Raw genomic sequence first — 23762 nt, forward strand, 5'->3', positions numbered from 1 at the left:
CGTTGTCGATGCTTGTCACATGCAGAAACGAGTGCCTAGAATTTTTGATATGAAAGAGAGCTTGGAATTTCCCGACATGACAGGAAGAAAGGACGAAATCAGAGGAAAACGTGTCGAACGGCACGGCACCAGAGGTTTATAACCAAGAAGGGTATGACGTGCCATAGGCCCCGTCGCCGAGCCTTCGAGGCTCGAGCCACAACAAAACGTAGTGTCGCCTCCCAGACCTCATGGGCAATATGAATTTGGACAGGGATATCCACACTAGGAAGTACAGACTACACTGAAGGATCTGAAGGATTCTCAGTCTGCATTTCCGACCCTATTTTAGGTTGTGACCGCAACCGTGCTTCTTCAGCACGTAACTTGGCCATTGCAGTATCTCGGAAAGCCTGTGACGAATGATTGTGAGAAATGGGTGTGAGTGCGGAATAAAAATTAAAAATAAGAATAGTCTTGGTTCTCCAAGACCGTCGTTCCTGGTAGGTATATGCAAAAAAAAGTCCAGCGAAATAGGGACTTACCTGGGTGAACAAAACCCCAGAAAGAACACCGCTCACTAGAAATAAATGGGGGTAAAAGATAGGCCTACTTGCACGGCTCGAATGGATGCTCACAGACGCCACATAGAAGGGTAGCGTTCCTTTTGAGACCGAACAGTCGTTGTCCGATAACCGCTGTTAAAGGATAGAAGGTTATACCACACACATTCATAACTAGATTGACAAAGATTCTCGCCTGAAGCTAACCCGGAAGTAAGTCCTGCAAAGATGCCTTCTTTTCTGGCCTCCTAGAAGACATGAACAATATGGGTTAATAACTCGGACCGAAGCTAATTGGTCCGAAAACAGCATGAATAGTATGTTTTACCCACCAGCTTGACAGTCTCGATAGCTTCAGGAGAAATTCCACCGCTACTCGTCATCGGAGAGTCCATATCGCTCGTACAAATACCTTCCAAAGCCACGTATATTCCGAACCAAGTGTAGACCAAGACACGTATTTGAGCTAGAGGAGTTGAAGAACAGAGTTGGGACGATGGCTTCTTGAACTGAATGTCGTGTCTGGGACGATCACGTGTGCGATAGTAACAGAGTGTGACATCTACGTAATCTTTTTTTGTTGATCCGTGTATGCAGGCGACGAGCGAGCTGGCTTCGTTCCTTTATTCTACCACTACAGTCGTTACTCACTCGGCCCCAATAACGAATTCCCATTACAAATGTCTCCTGAAAAGTCCTCTCGGAAGAAGGAACCTTTGAAAAGTCTCCAGGATATCTACGCATCAATCTTGGGTGCATTCATTCATTCAGAGAAAGGGCCTACGTTAGAAAAAATTTGAACTGAGCTTGTGATCTTTTCTTCTTCTAGAATTGTTGTCGACAATCAAAGTTCTTCTTGATGAATCCAAGAAAACTCGGAGGACATCTCTTGACGAGAAACTAATTCGGCTAGCTTCCTTGGCCGAGTCGTTCACAGAGCAACGCCCGAAGTCACCCAAGAGTACTTGGACCCACCTTGCAGATTCCCTGGATCAAGAAGGTGTGTTATTCCCACAAGCGGGAGTCGTATTGCTTACGGCCAACGCATTTTCCGAAGGGGTCAACCTGTGGAATATATCTGGTCTAATTCACAAAGCTCCGGACGAGGTCGGGCAGACCCACATCGCCACTCGTATGTTTTTCCCTGATTCGGCTCTAATACTGCGATAACATTGTATTTGGGGGGCGCCACTAGTTCGATTAGCAGCCTTCCGTCTTGTGGAAGCAGGGCTGGAAATGAACCCAGGGATAGAAAGTCGGTCCTTCTGTTCGGCCATCGCTATTCTGGTGATATCACAACTTAAGCACCCCTTACAGCACTGATCCACGTACTCCACCTAGCGAGTAAGACCGGCATGTGCCTATCCGGTATGGTTTCCCACTACAAAGTTGCATCTGTCACGATGTTATTTCTGGGGTTCATCTAACGCCGCATACTCTCCTGCAGAAAGTGGACAAAATGTTTTGGCAGTTGGCGTTCTAACGAGCGCCGCAAAAGTATCCATTTATCGTCATCTTGAGGTCCATCAGATCTCGAGCTAATTGCATTTGTTTCATAGTTCGAAGAGCAACTTAGAAACGTGGATATCTTAGAAGACAGCCAACGTCGGTCTATAGCATGCGCTACAGTCGTTTATTACTCCAGCAGAATGGAAGCTGTGAGCGTCCTCAGCTCGCACGCTGATCATGGACTGATCGCTTGCCTAGGCGTGGAAAGATGGTAATGATAGTCTGGCGGAATACATGTCCCGGAAGATCACAGGTACTTCCTCCCTAAAGCATATGAAGGAGTTAAATCACGTGTGTTTTCCAAGATGATAAGCAACGACTTACCTTGCTCCCGTCGCATGCAGTAAGTTCTCTTGACTATGAATAAGTATACTCCTATATGTTACTAAGGGTGACATAGCAAGAGCTTCTTGCCTACAAACTCCATCAGATCGCTGGATCGTTCTTGACTACTGCACAAGCCGGATCGAAAACTGCAGATGCCATTGAATGGCTGCAGCGGGCATTCTCTGTCGCAGATCAACTGGAAGATACAACGTCGTCCGGCGTAACGGGGTTAAAGGTATGTCGAGCCCAATTACCCTTGTTTCTGATTCCAATCCTTTTTTTAAAGTTGACGATAATGAGAACTTTGGGTAGGTTTTTCTCACCCCTTTGTATTCAATTTTATTTGCTAATTCTATTCACACCAGCGAGAGCTTATTTTATGTCAGAAGCATATGACCGCGCTGAGAGTGTTCTTGACGAACTAATCCCAATCATTGACGCATCAAATGACCATGTAAGATATAATATTTAGGTATCTTTCTCAAAAGGACCAACTTTCATATCACACTTTCTTTCCTTTCAGACAACGTCCGAGTATCAGGAACTACGGTGGCTGAGATTATCTGTCCTTAAAAAAAGGAACGCGGGAGATGCGTCCCTTCTGAATGGTTTGTTATGGGATATGAAGAAATTGCGAATTATTTTTGTGTTAATGTATTGTAAACTAACAGCCTTCAAATCCATTATCGAACATATGGAGTTTTCGGAGCTTAACATTACGGAGTTCGTTGTTCATGCCTTGTTCGCTAATCTGTCCACTTAACTATTTGCATCTTCAGCGTTCTACAGGATTTACGAACATTGAACCATCATTAGTAAGTTGAACCTATGTATGGAGCGCATGGAAAGTGCTCAACGGGAGCATGCATTCAGCACACTTGTCACAGCTGTTCATCAACACGCTCTTGAGCAATGTTTGAAACGTCACAAAACAGAACCAGACCACATTCATCGGCTAATATTGTCTATGATCATACACTGTTCTAAAGATGATGATCACACAAGGGCAATGAAAACGCTGGACTCTACGTTCACATGTACGTTGACTCCAAGGCATTCCCCATATTCTTCGTAAATCGCAGATGGCAGCCATTGAGAAAGTTTCCAAATAGCCGTTTGCGACGCTGACGTCGAACTTCCAAGTGTTATTTGTACTGCGTGCCTCACGGTGTGTACTTCTTCATCTGCATAATTTCGATGGCATATATCTGATTCAAAGTCACACACACGGACGTGTCCTATTTAGCTTATATGGCAGTATGGAGGCCGACATTACAAATCAAAGAAATGGTCGGAAGCTGCAGAATGGTACATGGCCGGTAGCCACAACTTGTTCCGGACCAATAGCCCCTTGACTTCCGCGAAATGTTTCCGGAAAGCAGCACTATGTCATATCGAACAGGGAGAGTATTCGTTGGCCTCCACGGTGATCCGTCGTTGTTCCACCGCCGAAGCAGCGACTCATTACATTATCTTTCTCACTGCTGTTCATCAAGGTCAGTTATTCCGCTCTTTCTACATACTAAGCCGAATTATGCTCATCACAATGATAATCTCTGCGATGCTGCTATTTAATAGGATTGGAGAGCGAAGGTTTGGCTTATGTTTACCATTTGTGGAGTCTTCTGATGCATGGCGTCTCTTAGCTATCCGAGCAATTCAAGACATGTTGAAAGCTCCGGACTTTGACCGCAAGATGCTGCTGGTAGCCACGCAGATTTCCCACCAGTCGGAGATGAAACCTGTTCTTCTCGTCGTGCTTGAAAGTCTTCTCAAGACCCTGAACATTGGTTCCAATGGGGAGGTTGTTGTTGAAGCTATGACACTCATGCGGTGCATTGTTAAACTAGTTCTCAATCTTCTTCTTGAGCCCGCAGCAAACAAGTAACCAATTATTTTTACCGCCGGAGTAGGCTAATCTCACTGTGCATGCGCTAGGCCTGTTCTGATTGACACCGTGGTAAAACAATTCCGCTCAGGTGGGTTTCGCACTCGTTCTTGATGGTCAAACCACGGCTCAACTCTGCTCCAGCCCGCATCTTGACAGAAGCAGCAGTGTCGCAGAAGGTGGTCCCCCTCGTCTTCAAAGATATCTCATGGCTATGGCGGACTGCGTATAATTGCGCTGTACAAGGGTGCGCCGAATGGGAAAATGCAGGAGACGAGATCTCCGAATTATTTGATATCGCCAGAGAGGTGATTGTTTGGTATTCTGTCGCATAGATGGCGGCGTCTGACAACGACTTCTATTGACTTTCGCCGATTTTTACAAACATGCAGTTATTGGATTGTTGTTGTCAAGCCTCACCAGTCGAAGCCGATGCTGGACTATGTCTCCATCTTGCCAGTGCCTCTTTCGCCGCGGTTTCTGGACGAGGTCAGGATTGAAGCCTGTTTAATTCCAGGCTATTCACATTTCCTATCTGAATAGTTTTCTCCGCTCGTGAGGTCATGGCGACCACGGGAGCCATTGGTGTATGTAGGACGGGATATGAAGTGTGGCCGTCCGTTCTAAAATTGTCCTGCACTAGGATGACCACATGCGTGCTGTCCTCGCACAGATAAAAAAAGCGATGGCTAAGATCACTGATATTTCTCGTCAAAACAATGTTCAAGACACTCGGGATAGCGATCGAATCCAACATTTCTTATATGCGCTACGTGTTTTCCAAGCAGAGTTCTCGGCGCATCTGAAAGATTGGGAGCAGTTATCACAGGTCATAGATGTGAATTGGTTTACCTGCGATCATATACTCGTTACCTAATCATTCATTTTCAGGATATCGCAAATTCGGGTCCATTAGCCTTCGGGACGTACGAGGCTATTGCTGATATCCTAGCGAGTACCCCCTTTTCAAAAGTTTGTATTCACATTTACTGATCGAAATGAATAGTGGCTAGATTCGGCCTGTCCTGTACACGGTGAGTGATTGGTCTTGGTATTTGCATTGATTAGCCTTACATTCGGTTCTCAACAGTGTTGTCAAAATGTTTAGAGGTGCAACTTCCCAACTTCAGAACATGACTTGCTACCCAAGAGCAAGGCGCTGATCTGATGTCAATTCTAGGCGATTCTGCGCGCAAGCCTTCATCATAATTCCCTCTCCGTGGAGAAATTTTCCCGCTGGTTACGTGCAATTTGCACGATCAGCCTTTCTAAGGATACCACAGCTGACAGACAAAAAGCAATAGGTTATTTCGAGCATGCTGTTACCGTCCTGAAAGATCATCACGAGGGAGAAAGCGAGGTTCGGCATCTCCTTGCATTATCTCCCACGAGTACATGGATGCACATATTTTACCATTGTACAGGCTTACCCCATGGACGAAAGGCAGTGGCTCTTAGCCACAGCATACAACACCGGCACAGAGTGTCTTCAGTCAGTTTGGATATTGGCAAATACGACTGTGTTCAAATTTATCTTCTTTTCCAGCGCATCGCTATTTGAAGAAGCAAAGAGATGGTTTGAAGTGTCGACCGTCATTTGCCGCTTTGTGCCTGGGGGGAAACAGCGTTCGGAAAAGGTATGTGCCTCGTGTTTGCAGCAGGCAAAGCCTCCCACAGAACATTCGTCGATGATTTCGACAATTCAATCCCCAGATTTCGGAGACCTACAGTCATTTATTATCTCGATATGGGCACCAACTTTCGAGTTCTTCAATACTCCCAGCTGGTTCTTCGGTTCGGTGACAAAGAATGTTCCTTGCCGTTCTCTCCAGGCTGCGTCTGTCTGCTGGTCGTTTTCTGGTCAGTCCTCAAAGACTTAATGAATGGCCTTGGGAAATTATACTTCCGGTGCTCATTCGGATTTCGTGCTATTTCCTTTTCGACTTCTATCGCATTTCTGCTACTGGCTCATTATATCTCTGGCTGTTGGTTCTGAGTGACCTTCTGAATATGTGAATGTATGTTATTCTTACTCCTGCCTCCGCTGTATTCCCAATCAATATCATTATCAACTTCCGTAAACTCGGGATATGGGACATTTTTATATCAATGTCATTTGGGGTGCACAAAGGAAACAGCGAGTGTATTCGTACTTGGTGCCGTACAGGCGATGATATAGCACCACAGGTACACGAGGAAGGCAAATTAGCGCCTTTCGCCGTGTTGAACCTGTGATATTGGACGTGCCCAAAAATGGATTCCTTTCAAACGAGTTTGGTTTATAACACATGGTCGGATCATCCCTTTGATTTCATTGATACTTTCAAGCCTCCTTTGCTGTTACGGAAAGATTTATCTAGAACTTCATATATCAGCATCCACATCCGATGGCGTTATGCTTTTTCTTGGACTAGACTCTGAGGGTCTTGTAATCCCTTGTGAACAATCCTGAGAAGTAATATGACACAGAATCAATCCCGAATCAATGATGATTCGGAAAGTTACAAAATCAGATGCATGACCAGCTCAGTTAGATGCAAAATTTAAATATCCGTCTTCCACCTACGTTGGAAACTCGATGACTATCTTGAACAGGTCTTTCGATGATGAGAAGTCCGTTGTTGCGTTCCTGGTATCTTTAACATTTAATCTTCAAGTTCGACCAGGACCCCCACGTTGTCGTACTATTATGCCTCACTTAGCGCCGAAGCTCAATTCTACATTAAACACTACGCTACCGTTGGCGTATTTGTCACCCCGAAATTTTACCTAGCGAGTGGGGTCCGACGTCAGAATTTTCTATGAGACCCTGAATAAAACCTTAGTGGCAGGTGTTTACAGTTTGCAAGCTGTCTAGAGATGCCTATGTATCTTTCACTCGTTCGGTGTCGGCTACTGATGCTGTAAGGCCCATTCCGAGGGATGGCCTGAGCGGTTCATGTTAGGTCCGACCCCGTTCCCAGGAAGTATGAACGATTGCCCAGGGACATAAGCAGGGATAAACGGTACATAAGACACAAATTTATGGATCGATTTCTATCTCTATTAATACAGCATGTAAAATTTTTTGGATAACAAGGTCCCAAGAGCAAGAGTCATTGATCATATGCTTTAAACGCGAGACTCGCCAAAAATGGTGCAGACCTTTCTCTTGGACAGGTGGTTATTGAGCGCATATAGAGTCATTTTTTGTAGACAGCATGTAAAACAAAGTTTTTAAATCCCATTTGGATTTAAGACGACGATATATTGGATCCCCGGAATCGGTAAGCGACGTCAGTGAGGGAAAAACCTCAATAACCACACTGTATCTGCACAAAGCATTTCACGACGTAGCAAAGACAGTATTACTGGCCGTAATACCCATGTAACGGGGTCAATATTAGCAGTCTAGATGATGTTAGCGATCAATTAAGGGTAGAATTATACAAAATAGGACATCTGAAGGGTCGGTTCATGTTGGGAAAAGACATTTGGAAATCAAATCCGAGTAGAGCATTCCATCAGGACCATCACAATAAGGACATGGAGCTACACAAGTACAACTACTGGATGAAAAGTACAACCTTTTCTTATGTAGGGTTCTTTGTTGTTCAGGCGGTTTACATGCTTCTGGCAAAAATCATTAGGCTATGCGTTATGATCCCTGCACGGTTGGTGAATAGTTCTGTATAGTACAAAAAATTTGAATTGTTGTCTGGTAATAATTTTACCACATAAAACTTATATAACACAGGGTCAATATCACTTGTCCACTGCTAAAGAATTAAATGTGATTTGCATTCATGCATCAATGGTAATTTACCAAACACACCATGGCAATATTGCAAGCACCACTTGCGTGAAGCTCACGGCCTTTCACATTCCAGCTTATATCCTGTACTTATTAACCACTCACAAGGCAGTCCAGACAGTGAAGGGCATGGAACACAGGGTATACAAGGCCAAATAGGAGGCTACGCGTAGCTGGCGTTTATCATTTTCGATGGTCACAGGACTTGATATTTCTTCCCTGTGACTTCTGATCATTGATCAATGACATCATGGGCGATTAGATCAAAAGCGCGACCATGTGATTGCTAATTACAGTATTCATGTCGCGTCTTCTACGCGTCGCGACGCGGCCATTTTGGAATTTTGAATTAAAGCAAGTTGGATGGAAGATACCGCGCTTGATGCTCTTTGGAATTCACAGAATTCATTAGTAAGGGTATTAGGACAAATGTAGAACCAGGGACTGGCGATTTCTATTGTCACTTCTACTATCACATTTAGCTTATTTCTACATAAGGGTCCGAGTGCGTTTGGTTTGATCGATAAATATTCATAGCCGAATACGCAGGTGTAGTTTTGTAGGAATTGTGATTAGACGATACCTAGCTGCCTTGCCTCTTCCCATTCTTTGGGGTACATTTTCTGGGCCGCAGCGGGGAACAGGCTCAATCTCGCATATCCACTGCGAGTCAAAGGATCCTTAATGGACATGAGGGCCTGAACCTTAGGATTTGGAGCTACATGAACTTTAGCCATGGCTGGGTTGTCAAACTGAGGTAGAGGGAGGATGGGCTTTTCGAGTTTTGTGGTGAGCACATACGGAATAGTGTATCTGATAACCTTTCGTCAGGGACGTTTCATTGAGTTACAAGGTCAGACATACCGGTCTTGATCGATCTTGAGTGTATTGACACGATGGGTTGTGGCCACTAGCTTTCCGCCAGTGAGGCGCATAAATTGCATCCCTGTTCAGAAGATACTGTTGACTAGATGGAACTGGTGCTAGACTGATTCATCACGTACCGACATTACACACTACTCCTCCTTCAACCATTGGAATGTCGATCCACTTTCCGCTGTGATTTTGGACTTGAAGTCCAGGACGTGATTGAATTAAACAAGTGAGGAACGTTGAAGGGTCTCGGTGCTCGTGCATTCCATTTACAAATCCTTCGCGCTCTGAAGCTTTCATCTCAGGAGTAAGAGCAAGGTAATGCCAGATGGCACAGTTGAACTCCGTCTCTGAGGGGAAATAATCGCTGATCACTGATGCTGGGACATCCAGAAGCCGTGCAATATGCTCGTTCAGCTCCAAGTTCAGGATACGATAACGTTCAAAAAGCGTTTCAATAGTCTTTCGGAATCCAGGGAGATCCGCTGCTGGTGGCCACTGGTTTGGACCTAGTATGTGCTTAATAACTATATGATTGGATGTACGGTTAGATCGTACCTTCGTGGATTCGAAGCCAGAAGGGAACATCTGGGTCGATGTGAGCAGGTCTTTCGGCCCCAAAGCGGTATGCCTCAGCATATGCCTGATATCATTTATTAGCGTCTATCGATACAATAAATGGTAACTAGATTACCTTGTGAGGGCCTTCGATTGTATCCCCTCGGAAGTGGCCGCGAAGGGAAGCGGAATGCTCAGTTCCAATGGCACTCTTCCACTCCGCGGGCTTGTTGAAAAATTGAGCGACCAGATCGAAGACTTCATCTTGGAAGGATTGTTCGAACCCAGGAACATTGACAAAGATCCCAAATCCAACATCCTCTAGAGCAAATTTTAACTGTTTGTAATACTCTGAAGGATTCGATTTGGCCAGGGAGAAGTCGATCGTTGGGACAGCATCGAAATCTTGCTTGGGGGATATGGTAGGAGGAACCGGTGGGGACTGTAGGGCTTCAGCACGGTGAATAGCAGCCCTCATCTTCGAAGCAAAGGATTCGACGTGCTCCTCGGAGATCATGGTGTAGTGCTCGCCGTCGACATCGATCATCTCGAAATGTTTCCCAGAGTACTCTTTCCATTTAGAAAGTCGATCACGTTTGTATTCCTCTCTGGTGCCCATAGAAGGGAGAGGAATGGCACAAAATACAGTAGTCAACGCGCCTTCAATCCGACCCGAAGGCAGGTACGTTCGTCCTACACAGAATAAGTTGGTGATATTGTTCTCTGTTTGTTATAGGAATGACACGCACCAGTGTACGATACATCGTACGCAACATTGACCCAACGATGGAAGTAGTCGATAGGCATGTTGAGTTCCGCAAGCCTGGATTGGTTGCAATGCGCATATGTCCATTCGATAAGCTCCCTCGAGTTTGAGGGCTCTACATCAGAGTCTCCACCAGGATTTTGCAGAAGAAGAGCAGTTTTGAAGTGTTCAAAATCTTCTGACCGAATCAATGCCAAGAACATGGAAAGATTTAATCTGAGAAAGGAGGTACGCTGTGTTAAAAGAAGCTAATTGACCATGAATATGAAGGCTCACAATGTCTCCACCCATATCAATTCTTTTACTCGGAACTGAATGAAAGGTGGCAGGTTTAGCACGCCCAGCCAAGGAACCACCTTACCCTTCTTCTCGAGTAGTTTTCCTATCTCGAAAGCAATTCCCGCGCCAAAGCTGTATCCAGCTATATAGTATGGACCGGTGGGGTTGTTTTTCAAAATGGCATCCGTATATATATCGACCATTTCTTGCATAGACGAGGGAGGTGTTTCGCCGGCTTCAAAGCCTCTGGCACGCAGAGTATAAACCGGTCGATCGTCATTCAGAACACGGGCAAGATTAATGAAGATGAGAACTTCGCCAACACCAGGGTGGACAAGATATAGAGGTGGTTTAGATCCTTGTGGATTGAAGCATAGGAGTGGGTTGTAGGACGCCTGATGATCGTTCCCTTTGTTGACCAGCTCTTGGACGTAGGCCGCAATATCGGATACAACTGGACGTTGTAGCAGCTCGATGGTAGGAATGTTTACAATTCCGAAATGGTCCTGAAGGAACGTTTTCAACCGGATAAGGTGCATAGATGACGCGCCCATGTCGAAGATGTTCAGAGACAGATCGATAGATGCCAAGTCAATCTCGAAAATAACGGATACTCCTTCACAAACAACCTGCTCCAACGGCGACCGGGGGGCATTGGAGGATGCGCGAGCCTGTTGCCGCCGAGCAGAAGCCTCGCCAATGAACTTTTCGATGACATTAAACTTTCCTTCTCCATAGGCCTTCGCTAGCGCGATACGTGAAACCTTTCCCAGGGCAGTCTTGACGAAGAAAACTCGGGGAAGAGGAAGGACCACATGGGGAGCCTGTGAACAAAAGGCCGCACAGACATTTCGTATGCGTTGACTTGTATTGAGCACGTTCTCCAATTGGTCGTCAGTCAATGAGTTCAAAGTAGCCTCCTCGATTGCCACGTCGGTATGCTGGTAGAACACAGTGTATGTTTCGGTATCAGCACCTTCAAGTCGCAATGCACACACAAAAACAAGTGAACTTTCAACCCCAGAAATGTTGGAGTCTGCTATGTAGTGCTCAATGTCAACGTTGGGATGTTTGACGCCGTTGACGTTGATGACGTCCTTGTGTCTGCCAAGCATGTGAACATTACCATCGTCGTCAACCAATGCAAGGTCTCCAGTAACAAACCAGCCATCCGAAGTGAAAGAGTCATTTGTAGCGGTCTCGTTCGCATAGTATTGGGAGAATATAGACGGTCCAGACATTTGCAACTGTCCAATGGCACCTGGAGGACAAGGTAGCGATGTTTGGGGATCCATAATGCGGACCCTTCCTCCATCGTGAGAAGTACCAATCGAAAGATAGGTCAAAGTCCCATAGTCCGCGACGGCAGGTCGTATTGGCAAGTTGTTATATATGATTCCTGCCTATGGTCCCAGTCAGGGGTCGTCGAAGGTTGAGAAGAAAAAACCACGAACCCCCGTTTCAGTCATTCCAAACGCGGCCCTTACCGTTGTCCGGGAACTGCCGAAGCGTTCAATGATATCACTGAACTCAACGGCTGTCGTAACAGGGTTCGCTTCACCACCTGTAATCAAAACTCTAAGCGCCGATAGGTCCAAAGATGCCGAAGAAAGAGAAGCATCCCGACAAATTTGGGCCAGCAGAAAGTTTGGGCTGAACGTATGGGTAATTTTGTACTTAGAACACCAATCAAGCAAATTTCGTGGCTTGCGAATTATCGAAGATGGTGAAGCCTGGTATTGGCTGAGCAAATACAAGGTTGGTTTAATACCGTGCAAAATATCACAGCCAAGGACTTACGATGCGCCGGCCCAGATAGCATGAAGATGTGTTTCTGTGACATTTGCCACATGGTCGAAATTGATCCAATTGAGGAAGCTGTCGCTTTCCCGGGTACCATGTTTCTGTGTTTTTCCTCTTACGGCTGACAGTAATACTGAGTGTGGTAGGACCACTCCTTTAGAGTTTCCCGTAGATCCTGACGTCAGCATAATGGCAACTGTCTCATCTGTCGAGGCAACACGCGAAGGATAAATCGCGTCATCCAGGGATGGGTCGAATCTTAATGTCGAGTTGGTAATTTGCTGGACGTCGACGATTTTAAACTCTGGAACCAGCTTCTTAACGATTAAGAGTGTTGCAGAGTCAGATATGAAGGTAGGTTTGTGGAAAAGGTTCTGAAGGTGATTCAGAAGTAGAGCTTGTCGAGTTTCGTCGGGGTGAAAAGGCGGAAGAGGACATATAGGAATACCAGCTGACACAGTACATTTTAGCTTCTAAGTGACTCAAAGTAAAAAAAAAACGTTCTAACCGAAGGCACATCCCCAAAAGAAGAGTATATGTGTTCTCTGGTCATCGAATTTGGTTACGACTATGTTTTTACCGCCACTCTGAAGGCCTGACGCGAGAAGTGCTTTGGCAATTTGTTTCGCAGAGTCCGCAAGGTCGACAAATGTCAAGGTACTTGTTATGTCTCCAGAATCATCAAGGAAGTGAATAGGATTGTTCGAAGCCCCCGCACGTAAGGTGAGAAGTTCTGTAATTGTCGTCGGTTCAGTGGTATGCATCTTGTGGCCAACAAAAGGATGAAGGTGCCTTGCCTAGGAGGCGGGGTGTATCCTTATCATTTAAGCAATTTGTGACAGAAATTGACACTGCGCTGTGAGAAAACGAATCTGAATTTAAACACTGATGCCACAAACAGCTACTACTCATGAAATGCGTGTTGATATAAATGGCGCATAGCATTTTAAATTAAGCTCGACGGGCGAAACAGGTGCTCCAGTGTCCGATACGAGTATTCAATAGATAGTAACATTCTCAGAGTTCGGGGAAGAGTAAGTATCAGAAGCTACAGAAAATCCGGAAGTCTCAGTTGATGAGTTACACCAGTCAACACATGTTCATGGGAAATGAAGTCTCACAGCATATTGTTATTTGCTGCATACGAATGTACGGATGCTCCTGTTCTGTTCTTGTTGTCCATGGCTATCCATCTGCCATGGTCACGACAAGAGGGGGCAACAAAATTACTAAAATATAATCTATTCATTAGTGGTATATGTAATTAAAAATGATATCTACCATCCTAAGGCTCTTGTGTATATCTAGCAATTAAAGTAGGATTGAATGAAATATATCCTAGTAGGGTGTAAAACGTCCTGTAGTATGACTAGAATAGCAATACCAGTTCATCAACCCCTCTAAATCCCCAACTAACACCGATAAGAAATGGGCAAGCCTTTCAGTGAGAGTACGTTCAATCATTTACATAAATGTCCGTTCAAACGGGACATCTGGCGCTAACAGGTCGTTCAGCTGATGGGAGCCATTGCTAGCCGGTAAGGCTGGTTGACTTTCGGGCGCTGCGACTCCATCGCTGTGAGTCGAAGCTGATGGGACCTTTTGTTCGGGATCGACTGCTCGATTCAAAACATGGAAAATCCTAAAACGTGGACAACCATCGGCACAGAATTCAGCCCATATCTAATAATGCACGCTTATTAGCTCTTTTCAACAACCCGAGCCGTATCTTCGAGCGACCCGAGCTCACCAGCATAATTCGTGAGAAATCTACCTGCTGACGCTCCCACTGGTGTCCATGTCAAGCGCGCGGCCCTCCATTACGGACTAGGCTATTTATATCTTCGACTCACGCTGTTGGTTACTCCTCTGCCTTAAAATAGAGCTGGGGATGTCAGATAGACGGGTGTGTGACCACTGATTATCAAGGGAGAGTCAAGAGGTGGCACATCGTGGAAAAGATCAAAGAAATCTGATTGAGCTGGTTGTGTACCGCCTCGTATGAATACTTCGTTGCCACTCCAAATTTGAAAAACTCCTGCAACTCGTTGTTTTCTTACCGATTTTCTTGCCCCAGGTGAAGTTTGCCTTTGATTTGTAGTGAGCATGAGAATGAAACAGTGATGTTTTTACTGCGGCAGAATCTCACTTGCCGTTTATGACTGTCGAATTTTCGTCAGGTAGATGAAGTAATGAGTTAACCTCTCCTAATCACGATCTTACGATAGCGAAGAATGGCGCCCATGTTACTGTTCCAAGAGTGCTTCTTCTATGTGATGACTGAGTCATCAGTGTGACTCTGATCTGAGCGATACCATATTATGGAGAAAAGCAGCGGAATTGTCTTCACTCTTCCCTAACCAACCCACAATGTCGCCTATCGATCTTGCCAACGAACTTCAAACTCTCGTCGCTTCTACGTACTCTGGGGACGTCACCGATCCTTTCAAGTTGTACAAGGCAAGGCACAGCATTTCAGACCTCTGTCTATCGCTTTTGCGCGCCGTTCAAGGCCCCGAAGAATACACAGCAATCTTAGCAGGTAAACAATAGAATCTACTCTGGAAGTGCGGCTCCAATGCTGATATGCATCCCTGTCGATGTCTAGAATCCTGCCAAGAGTCATCTGCGTTAAACGTCGTCGCGTCTTTAGGCGTCGCAGATCACATTGCCGAGTCTCCGAATGGAGAACTGACCCTGCAGGAACTGAGCGAGAAAGTCAAGGCAGACGAGAAATACCTCAGTACTATCTAATTTTGCTTCAATTGCGCTTGTAGCACTTATTTTTATCACCTCAGGTGTCGTTCTTAGCTCTCTCGTTTATCACGGATACTTCAAAGAGGTCGGCGGCTTCGGTTCCCAAGTATACGCCAACAATGACTTCAGTAGCTTGCTCCTGTCGGAAGAAACAAATGCCAAAGGTGGCAAGAGCATGAAGGACGCCGTCGGCCTATCGTGAGTATTCGCATTTAACAACACATTTTACAGATCTAATAAGAGTTCAGGGCCGATGATGGAGCCAAAGCGACCACCCGTTTGTTAGACGCTGCAACGGGTAAAGCTAAAGGCGAAGCAAAGACTGCGGCAAATATTGCTTTCGACTTCAGCGAAAGCCTCTTCCAATGGATGGCCTCTCCCGGTAACGAATGGCGAGGAAAGAGGACTGCCAAAGCTATGGTTCAACTTCACGGCATGGCCAACGGAGGAATTGGCGAAGGTAGAGCAAAATATATTACCGATGATTAGCCTCTAATCAACATCCAGATTACCCATGGGAGAAACTCGCAACACCGATCATCGATATCGGAGGCGGTATTGGTTCATTCCAGGGAATGCTCCTCGCACTTCCCAAAAACAAGGAACTTACCTTCACGATCTTTGATATCGAAAAAACTGTAGAACATGCCAAAAAGGTGCGTGTAAAGCGACTTTCACCTGGACCTTTCTGATTTCAGCTTTGTGAAAGGTATGGGCGGGTAAACCACAATGGATGCAAGACAAAGTGTCCTTTATTGCCGGAGATTTCATGAAGTCGTCACCCAATGACAGTAAAATTCCTACTCCGGCACAAGGAGCAGGGACCTATGTTATTCGCCACGTTCTTCACGACTGGGACGATGCACAGGTACATGACTACAATAGTGTGCCGAAGAAACCCATCTAAACTAACATCTCAGGTGGTCACCATTCTTAAACACGTACGCAACGCGATGCTAGGGTCTCCCGCATCTACACCACCAAAGCTTCTGCTTGTAGAGATGATGCTCAATGAGACTTCATCCCGATTTACTCGAACTACTTCCTTGCAATTGCTATCTCTGAACGGGGGTATAACACGTACTGAAGGCAAGATAAAACAGTTGTCTGCATCTTTACGCAGGGTGGCTGACATTTCATTATCAGTTCAATTCCGAAGGCTCATCAAGGAAGCTGGTTTTACCGTCGACAGTGTTACAGAAGTCAGGGGTGTGGACTTAGTGGTAGAGTTGAGTCCAGCATCGTTGTAAATGAAGAGATAATGTACTGTTGCCTATATGTTTGAAACAATTCTTTTATTCCATACAGCAGAATAGAAATGAGTTACATATGTAAATTTAAAACAATATATGATTTGACCATTGTTGACTTCAAGTTGAATTTCAATGAACAAAAAATTGACGAAAAATTGAAGGACCTCATGTCGCCGGTGGATGCCGTGATCGTTTGATGATGACCTAATGAACCGGCCCTAAGGCAACGCGTATTTGCAATTTGTTCTGTTTACGTTTTCAAGTTCATTCACCATCTTTCCCAAAAATTACAAAAATTGCGATAAGAAAGGCTACTATTTTACACTTGAAAACATGTGGACGCAGTAAACCTACAGTTGACCTGCTACAGTACATATGTACTCTTATTTGGTGACTTTGAATATCTGTGAAAAGTATCTCCTGACATCTTCTTCCTTGTCGACCATAGCTCCGATATAGGTATCCGGTCGCACTATAACAATTGTCGACTCTCTGACGCAGTTCTGTTCCACGTATGCGTCGTAAGCATGCTCATTGCTATCCTCTACCACAAAATCGGTCTGTGCAGAGTTGAAGTCGACTTTAGACTGGGTTTTTGGCAGAACCACAACAGTCTTGAATAATTCCGAAGGATATTCTTGGAGTGAAGCGATTACGAGAGAGGAAAGGGCCTGATCTTTGGAGAAAATTAACACTGTGTGGTAGGACGACCCAAATATCTTGAATAGGCTTGTCGGACCACCTGTGCCTTTGCGATGGACCAAACCGGGAGCATCAGGGGCGCGATCTCCAGCACGTACTGTAATTCCTGTGGAGAAGGTGTAGCGTGTACCTTTCGTGTGTATGGTGTCAATGACAAGGGAACTGCCTCTATAGTTCATGTGAAGCATGTCGAAATCTCCTCCACGGTTCCAGGCATCGTTGTCTTCGTCGGCAATGGAGCTCTTAAATGTCTTCTCATGGACTTCACGTGTCTTATCGAGCATTTCTGCAATGACAGGCAATCGTTCAGGTCCATAGGAATCGAGGAGCGATGGAGGAGCGAATCCCCTGACGACTGCCGCCATTTTCCATCCCAAATTTATCTATCGAGTGACAGTAAGTCTCAAATCAACGAATCTATTATGAAGTCTGACTGACTGCGTCATGAATTCCAGAATTTAACCCTTGGGCGCCTGTAACGTGTTCGTGAGATTCGTGAGATGACCTGCTTTGAATAACATACCGCTCAATGCAAATATGTGCGCAGCATCTAATACAACAAATAAGTGAAATGTCATCTATTTTCAAGATGGATAATACTTACCCCCAGCCACGAAGCATCGACCCTGGGAGTACTTTTCGACTGTTCGAATATTTGGCCTATTTTCGCGCGTTAAATGTCGTGAAAACTTGGGTGCATTGACCAAACTCACGTATATGATGAAATCCATAGAAGATTTCCAAATTTAATCTCGCGCCTTCCAGTGAGCTCATATATGTCTTCAATCAATGCTTCTCGACTGGCCGCCACTTTTTTGTGATCGACTTCAGCTCCAGTGTACAGCATGTACATATATTTAGACGTCAAATCTTCTCCTGCGCAAAGTGATATCCTAGACGAGTATCAAATTCTTCGTCAATTCCAGAACCCACGCGAAGGTTATCTGAGGTACGCACTGCTTTGTCATTGGTTCTCCACAAAAGAACCATCTCTGAAAAATGAAATCAATCAAATAATCACATCAGTATTATTTATGAAGAACATACGTCACGATTCAAGCCCTCAAGGACTTCAATATCACCAATGATATAGCTTTGAGACGTTGTTTCACCATAGAAGCCTAAGTTCAGCCTTTTTCTAACCATACTGTGAGCACCTTCTGCTGATAACAGGTATGGTGTAGTGACTGTCTCCATGACGTGGTCACCGTCAATTCCTTGAAGTTTTTTCTTCAGGGTGACTGTAACGCAGTCTTGGTGTTGTTCAAAATCTTGCATCTCAGTCTCCCATTCGACCTCGACACCCGCTTTCTGCAAGTGGTCGCGAAGAATCGCTTCGTGACGCGACTGCCAGAGGATCACCGGGTTCGGCTAGCAGGAGGATCAATTATAGTAACCCGATGGCTATATGGAGGAAGTACTGACATATGGGCGGTCTGCGGTAGGCTCAATATACGGCGCCATATCGAAGACCTTTGACGGCTCTCGTGCCTGTGGCAGGTAAAGTTCCGTTGTCAAAGGTGGTCCGGCTATCTTCAATATGTCCGGGAGTGTTCCAATAACACCATGCAATTCGAGGGTACGAGGCATAATACCTCCTCCACGTTGTCCTATGAATGGGCTACTGCGTTTCTCCACGACACGGACAGAAGCTCCATTCTGAACTAACGATAGGGCCAGGGTAAGGCCTGTAGGGCCTGCACCAACCTGAATGGATGAAGATTGGTTAACAAATTTGGAGGCTGTGCACACAGGCAATGCGACATACGATGAGGATTGGGGTGGACATTTCACTAGTGAAAGAGGGTAAGAAATGGGTACTTAGAACTTTCAAAAGATTTTGGAAACCATCTATAAGGATTCATGCCTACCTTTGGATCCGAGATGAGTTGGAATGTATGGTTCAATCTTTGATTTGAGGTCAATATCAAAAGGAGCAGTATACAGCTATGACTGAGGAATTCTAACCACGATAAAATTAGAGGGCTATATAGCCATCGGTCTCCTTGTCGCTGTAGCCACTACGCATATCATTGTTACCCAATTATGATGTACCAAGCAAAACTTTCTGAGAAGTCGAGATTGAACGTGTGAGCGCTTCAGTATGGGTTGCAGTAACGCCCACTAGATTTTGTGAACTCGGGTACCTGCTATAGATATCTCCACATCCAGATAAACGTTGCAATGAAGATATCAGCGACTATCGTAACGCCATTGTGATCGCAGCTGATACTTGGACACATGTTTTTCCAATGAATCAGGAACTTTGCCCTGACGCTGGACCCAGGCGGTAAAAAATAGAAAAGGCCTATTCGACATGCGATAGATGGTTGTATGACCACACGCGATTTAATATCGAGAACCTTAATAGGCAATACTTTCAGAAATCAATTCTTGAGACATGTCATTTATAGACACATCATGTTCTCATAGGCGCACGGTGTCAACCTGCTGTCGAGGAAGAAGTACATACAGTGGGAACGTTTAGCTATCAGGCGCGTTTCACTACCGTTCGGATCGTGCGGGCACCGTATTTGAGCCCACACCTCAACTCACTAAATTCAGTACATAGTGCAAATCTTCCCTGATATAGATTAGGACCTTCTTCCGCCTTGGTGATGATCTGATTGCACCAGAAGAAGGGACTACTATCTTCAAGAATAAATTCATTAGTCAGTGATTGCATACTCTCTTCTCGGATAGAAATTTAGAATCGCGACGGGCTCTGTAGCTATTGTGGGATTGCAGGTGGTAGGGCGTCTGTTATAAGCCTCGAGCGCCCCGTTTGTCTCCCCAGGATCAGCATGTCGTCCACCAATGCAACCGTGCCCCAGCCAAACTTTGCGCAAATCCCGCTTCCTCCAGGGTTTACGCTTGAACAGTTCCAAGCCCTCCAAGGGACAATTGGTGAGTATGCCTTGTCATGCCGGCTATGAATTAACTCGCTCATAACTCCTTTAGTTAATGTAGCAATTGCTATGGCTGTCGCAGTTGCGATAGTGGTATGGGACTTGTAAGAACGTTTCGTCTGACATATAGGACAGCGATGAGCTTACATTTCGTACTCAAGCCTGTCTATGATTCCTACGGAACGTGAACTTTTCCGTGAGAAAGACAGTAAGCTATGGAGAGCTCCTCCAACATGGGCGTAAGTGTTCTCAGCACATGTTATTACTTTGAGTTTAAACTAATTAATATGGGTAGATTCATGGTTCTTCGCTATTCTGGGGTTTTCGCTCTTGTTCCGGGACTTTTTTTCACATCCCTGCAAAATCAGCACTGTCAAGTGGCTGCTTCCTTAGGCGAAGTTGGAGTCGTTCTCGTCACCGGATCAGCTGGGCTTATTTTTGCTTATCGTGTGTTCGCCATCTGGCGCTACAACAAGACTGTGATGGTTCTCGTATCGGTCTTGTATGTTTTCAATGTTGCCTGTTGGGTACGTCTCGTTATCAATTGAAAATTTCCAATGACTGACTGGAGGTACAGATCGCAGTTGGTTCACAGCTCCGAGCGTCCCAGGGTCCTCCGACACCTTTTGGCTCTAACTGCAAGTTACACCCAGTCCCTGATTGGGATCCCCTGCCATTTGCTTCATCCGTGTTATTCGATACCACCGTGCTGCTCCTTACAATAATCAAGACCAGAGAAGACAAAATCAAGAGCTCTGCCATTGGAAATCAAATATTGCGGGACAATATCATTTACTTCGTCATTCTTTCCGTCACCAACATCGTAGTTTTGGTCATAAACTGTCTTGGCCCTAAATTTGACAACATCAAGCCTGTCACTCTTCCCTATCCTACCCTGATGACTACTGCTATGGGTACCCGGTATGTTTTAGGGGTACCATCAATTATCCCCGTTTATAAGCTAATATCTGGCGTAATAGCGTTTACTTGAATTTGAGGCTGTATAACAAGAGACGCCACGAGACGTCGACTCTTCCTCAGGTCACTTCGGGCGACACCATGCGGTTCAAGACAAACGACGTACCAATACCTCTCAACTCCATGAGGAGTGCTACCATGGTAGTTCAGTCTACCCATGTGCAAAAGGACTGGGACGATACCAAACTACACACTGTCACCACTGAGAGCCTGTGAACTGGTGTATACCAGTAGCGTTTGTATTTAGTCATTATTTATTTTTACTTTGTAGCGGAAGGACTGTAATATCATATCTTTGTTGCGCTTTATTATCGCACAATGTCAGATATAACTTGTATCTGGAAGTTCCTGGGAGATGAAGCCATTATGGAGCTACGAGGCGATAATGCCAGTGAGTTGTTGCTAACCAGTCTTGCCCCCCAGGGAAAATGATATCATTTTTTGCAAACAGGCGCATCAAAACTGAACATCCAAACGACGAAGAGTATGTAGCCTAAAGGTAACCGTAAACCTCTCAGAATCGGTTAAAAGATTCCCGTGTCCCGAAGGCCATGCGCTCCGTCATTCCGCAGCTCACCGTCTGGACAGCCGCCGTTCGTTACAGATGCATTAAATCCCGATATCAAGCTCACAGAAAAAAGTTACATGCTCTCTGGGAGCTACTATGTTTTCACGGCTGAGGCGTCAGCATTATCCAGAAACTTGAAGTCAGAATCTGATGAACAACCGATTCGGGAGTTGCCGCTTGACTTGGTGGAATGAATCTTCGTCCAATAAAATTACCAAAGATCTATAGAATTTGTCCAGGTCCTGGCGTCCATATGATGAGCGATTAGTTTATAAATTTGAATGGAGTAGACTTTACCTTTTTCCACAACGCTCGGTGTTCCGCAAGAAGCAACTTGAAAGGATGCTTGCCGTTTACGGCTGGAACTGTCCGAATCGGGGTTCGAAAATTGATTCGATTGTATCACGTGCCCTGTGGTAGGCTGCTAGCACGGCGGGCAAAAGTGCTGACTAGTCAGCCCGGGTGTTGGTCTGACCAGTTACGTGACGGGTTCGTGACGGGTTCCGTGACGAATCAATTGACCAATCCATTGCACGTCGGGATTTTCCGAATGTAAAACTAACTTGTACGGAAGACTCGTATCTTGCACAGATAGTCCAAGTAACTCCAATTAGAAATTTCTCTTACATTTTGAATAAAAGATGAACTTTAAAGTTGTCTTATACATTAAGTACCAGATCAAGGTGTCAGAATGAACTCCAGTTTGAGTGTAAATCAAACTGTAAGAGAACTGGAAGAAAAAATACGAGAAGTTTTTCCAGTTAAACTGGAAGACACGCTGCAAGGTTATTAGTCAGATGATGTAGCGTAATTACCTACCCGATTTAGCTGGAAATCAGTCTTATATTTTGATTTTGGCCCTGATATTAACATATAACACGTCGGGATATTCAGAATATGAAGTTTCCACGAAGTGGGTAATCGAACATTACAAAATATTTGAAATATAATAAGGTTTTAAATGATGCAACACACTTTAAATACAAAAGAAATACATATGTTAACTAAGATTGTAGTTACATGGCAACATCCAAATCTTTAAAGAATGTTGTGATAAATTTTATACATAAAGTACATTTCAAGAATGACTTGTATATTAAATCTGAATCATCCTCTTTGAGACCAAGATATTTTATATCAAAGTTGTCCTTGAAAGGAACTTTGTATTTTAAATCCATTGTAACTTTTGAATGCCTCGTGAATGTCGAAAAAAATTTAAAGTACAAAGGTCCTTTGTGGGCTCACTTAGACATAGCATGTTTTGCACCATCTGTTGTTCATAGACATTTGAAATACAATACTCCCTTACATGCTGCCACATATATTGAGTTTGTTACTACTTACAAAGGTCCTTTATATTTTAAATATACAGGAACCTAATATCAGTACTTTGTATGTTATAACATATCTCAAATATGTTGTTCCAATATATTCTGCGCCCGCTCATTGCCCATTGAGTGCCCAACAGTCGCCCACTATAACAGCCACTGCGTGCCCACCTACATCTGGCATTGAACACCATTTTGCAGGCATCAATTCTATAAACATGTTCAATGCCCGCAAAAGAGATCTAGGTGGGCACGCAGTGGCTGTTATAGTGGGCGACTGTTGGGCACTCAATGGGCAATGAGCGGGCGCAGAATATATTGGAACAACATATTTGAGATATGTTATAACATACAAAGTACTGATATTAGGTTCCTGTATATTTAAAATATAAAGGACCTTTGTAAGTAGTAACAAACTCAATATATGTGGCAGCATGTAAGGGAGTATTGTATTTCAAATGTCTATGAACAACAGATGGTGCAAAACATGCTATGTCTAAGTGAGCCCACAAAGGACCTTTGTACTTTAAATTTTTTTCGACATTCATGAGGCATTCAAAAGTTACAATGGATTTAAAATACAAAGTTCCTTTCAAGGACAACTTTGATATAAAATATCTTGGTCTCAAAGAGGATGATTCAGATTTAATATACAAGTCATTCTTGAAATGTACTTTATGTATAAAATTTATCACAACATTCTTTAAAGATTTGGATGTTGCCATGTAACTACAATCTTAGTTAACATATGTATTTCTTTTGTATTTAAAGTGTGTTGCATCATTTAAAACCTTATTATATTTCAAATATTTTGTAACGTTCGATTACCCACTTCGTGGGAACTTCATATTCTGAATATCCCGACGTGTTATATGTTAATATCAGGGCCAAAATCAAAATATAAGACTGATTTCCAGCTAAATCGGGTA

At 44.5% G+C, this 23762-nt stretch overlaps 7 protein-coding genes across 7 annotated transcripts; 4 read left to right on the plus strand and 3 right to left on the minus strand.

The window, feature by feature from the left end:
• Positions 1 to 278: 278 nt before the first annotated feature.
• On the minus strand, positions 279 to 937 carry JR316_0001447 (uncharacterized protein; the record flags this gene model as incomplete). The annotated part of the gene is made up of 4 exons (XM_047887251.1): positions 279 to 392; positions 525 to 559; positions 709 to 790; positions 875 to 937. 4 exons carry the CDS (start codon positions 935 to 937, stop codon positions 279 to 281), a joined length of 294 nt encoding a protein of 97 aa, XP_047754997.1.
• A 285-nt stretch (positions 938 to 1222) lies between these two features.
• Positions 1223 to 3183, plus strand: JR316_0001448 (uncharacterized protein; the record flags this gene model as incomplete). Its single annotated transcript, XM_047887252.1, has 14 exons — positions 1223 to 1295; positions 1372 to 1542; positions 1600 to 1674; positions 1738 to 1809; positions 1860 to 1910; positions 1990 to 2039; positions 2102 to 2200; positions 2250 to 2304; positions 2357 to 2394; positions 2452 to 2613; positions 2665 to 2686; positions 2744 to 2832; positions 2902 to 3101; positions 3168 to 3183. 14 exons carry the CDS (start codon positions 1223 to 1225, stop codon positions 3181 to 3183), a joined length of 1173 nt encoding a protein of 390 aa, XP_047754998.1.
• An 861-nt stretch (positions 3184 to 4044) lies between these two features.
• Positions 4045 to 6146, plus strand: JR316_0001449 (uncharacterized protein; the record flags this gene model as incomplete). The annotated part of the gene is made up of 10 exons (XM_047887253.1): positions 4045 to 4262; positions 4317 to 4357; positions 4411 to 4574; positions 4659 to 4755; positions 4810 to 4853; positions 4910 to 5104; positions 5158 to 5238; positions 5335 to 5376; positions 5447 to 5626; positions 5691 to 6146. 10 exons carry the CDS (start codon positions 4045 to 4047, stop codon positions 6144 to 6146), a joined length of 1518 nt encoding a protein of 505 aa, XP_047754999.1.
• A 2485-nt stretch (positions 6147 to 8631) lies between these two features.
• Positions 8632 to 13102, minus strand: JR316_0001450 (putative NRPS-like protein biosynthetic cluster; the record flags this gene model as incomplete). The annotated part of the gene is made up of 10 exons (XM_047887254.1): positions 8632 to 8872; positions 8924 to 9005; positions 9064 to 9441; positions 9491 to 9575; positions 9627 to 10183; positions 10240 to 10472; positions 10533 to 11938; positions 11990 to 12278; positions 12336 to 12789; positions 12847 to 13102. The coding sequence occupies 10 exons, from the start codon at positions 13100 to 13102 to the stop codon at positions 8632 to 8634; spliced, it is 3981 nt and encodes a 1326-aa protein (XP_047755000.1).
• A 1606-nt stretch (positions 13103 to 14708) lies between these two features.
• JR316_0001451 (O-methyltransferase gedA) lies at positions 14709 to 16345 on the plus strand (the record flags this gene model as incomplete). Its single annotated transcript, XM_047887255.1, has 8 exons — positions 14709 to 14880; positions 14947 to 15081; positions 15137 to 15293; positions 15344 to 15555; positions 15603 to 15751; positions 15805 to 15963; positions 16016 to 16197; positions 16255 to 16345. The coding sequence occupies 8 exons, from the start codon at positions 14709 to 14711 to the stop codon at positions 16343 to 16345; spliced, it is 1257 nt and encodes a 418-aa protein (XP_047755001.1).
• A 386-nt stretch (positions 16346 to 16731) lies between these two features.
• JR316_0001452 (Flavin-dependent monooxygenase) lies at positions 16732 to 18839 on the minus strand (the record flags this gene model as incomplete). The annotated part of the gene is made up of 9 exons (XM_047887256.1): positions 16732 to 17433; positions 17489 to 17523; positions 17574 to 17600; positions 17655 to 17710; positions 17764 to 17943; positions 18008 to 18042; positions 18098 to 18421; positions 18476 to 18757; positions 18819 to 18839. The coding sequence occupies 9 exons, from the start codon at positions 18837 to 18839 to the stop codon at positions 16732 to 16734; spliced, it is 1662 nt and encodes a 553-aa protein (XP_047755002.1).
• A 1288-nt stretch (positions 18840 to 20127) lies between these two features.
• Positions 20128 to 21153, plus strand: JR316_0001453 (uncharacterized protein; the record flags this gene model as incomplete). The annotated part of the gene is made up of 4 exons (XM_047887257.1): positions 20128 to 20198; positions 20255 to 20486; positions 20537 to 20880; positions 20940 to 21153. The coding sequence occupies 4 exons, from the start codon at positions 20128 to 20130 to the stop codon at positions 21151 to 21153; spliced, it is 861 nt and encodes a 286-aa protein (XP_047755003.1).
• Positions 21154 to 23762: the final 2609 nt, after the last annotated feature.

The sequence above is a fragment of the Psilocybe cubensis genome, chromosome 1 (assembly GCF_017499595.1).
Source record: "Psilocybe cubensis strain MGC-MH-2018 chromosome 1, whole genome shotgun sequence".
In the NCBI taxonomy this organism is placed as follows: Eukaryota; Fungi; Basidiomycota; class Agaricomycetes; order Agaricales; family Agrocybaceae; genus Psilocybe; species Psilocybe cubensis.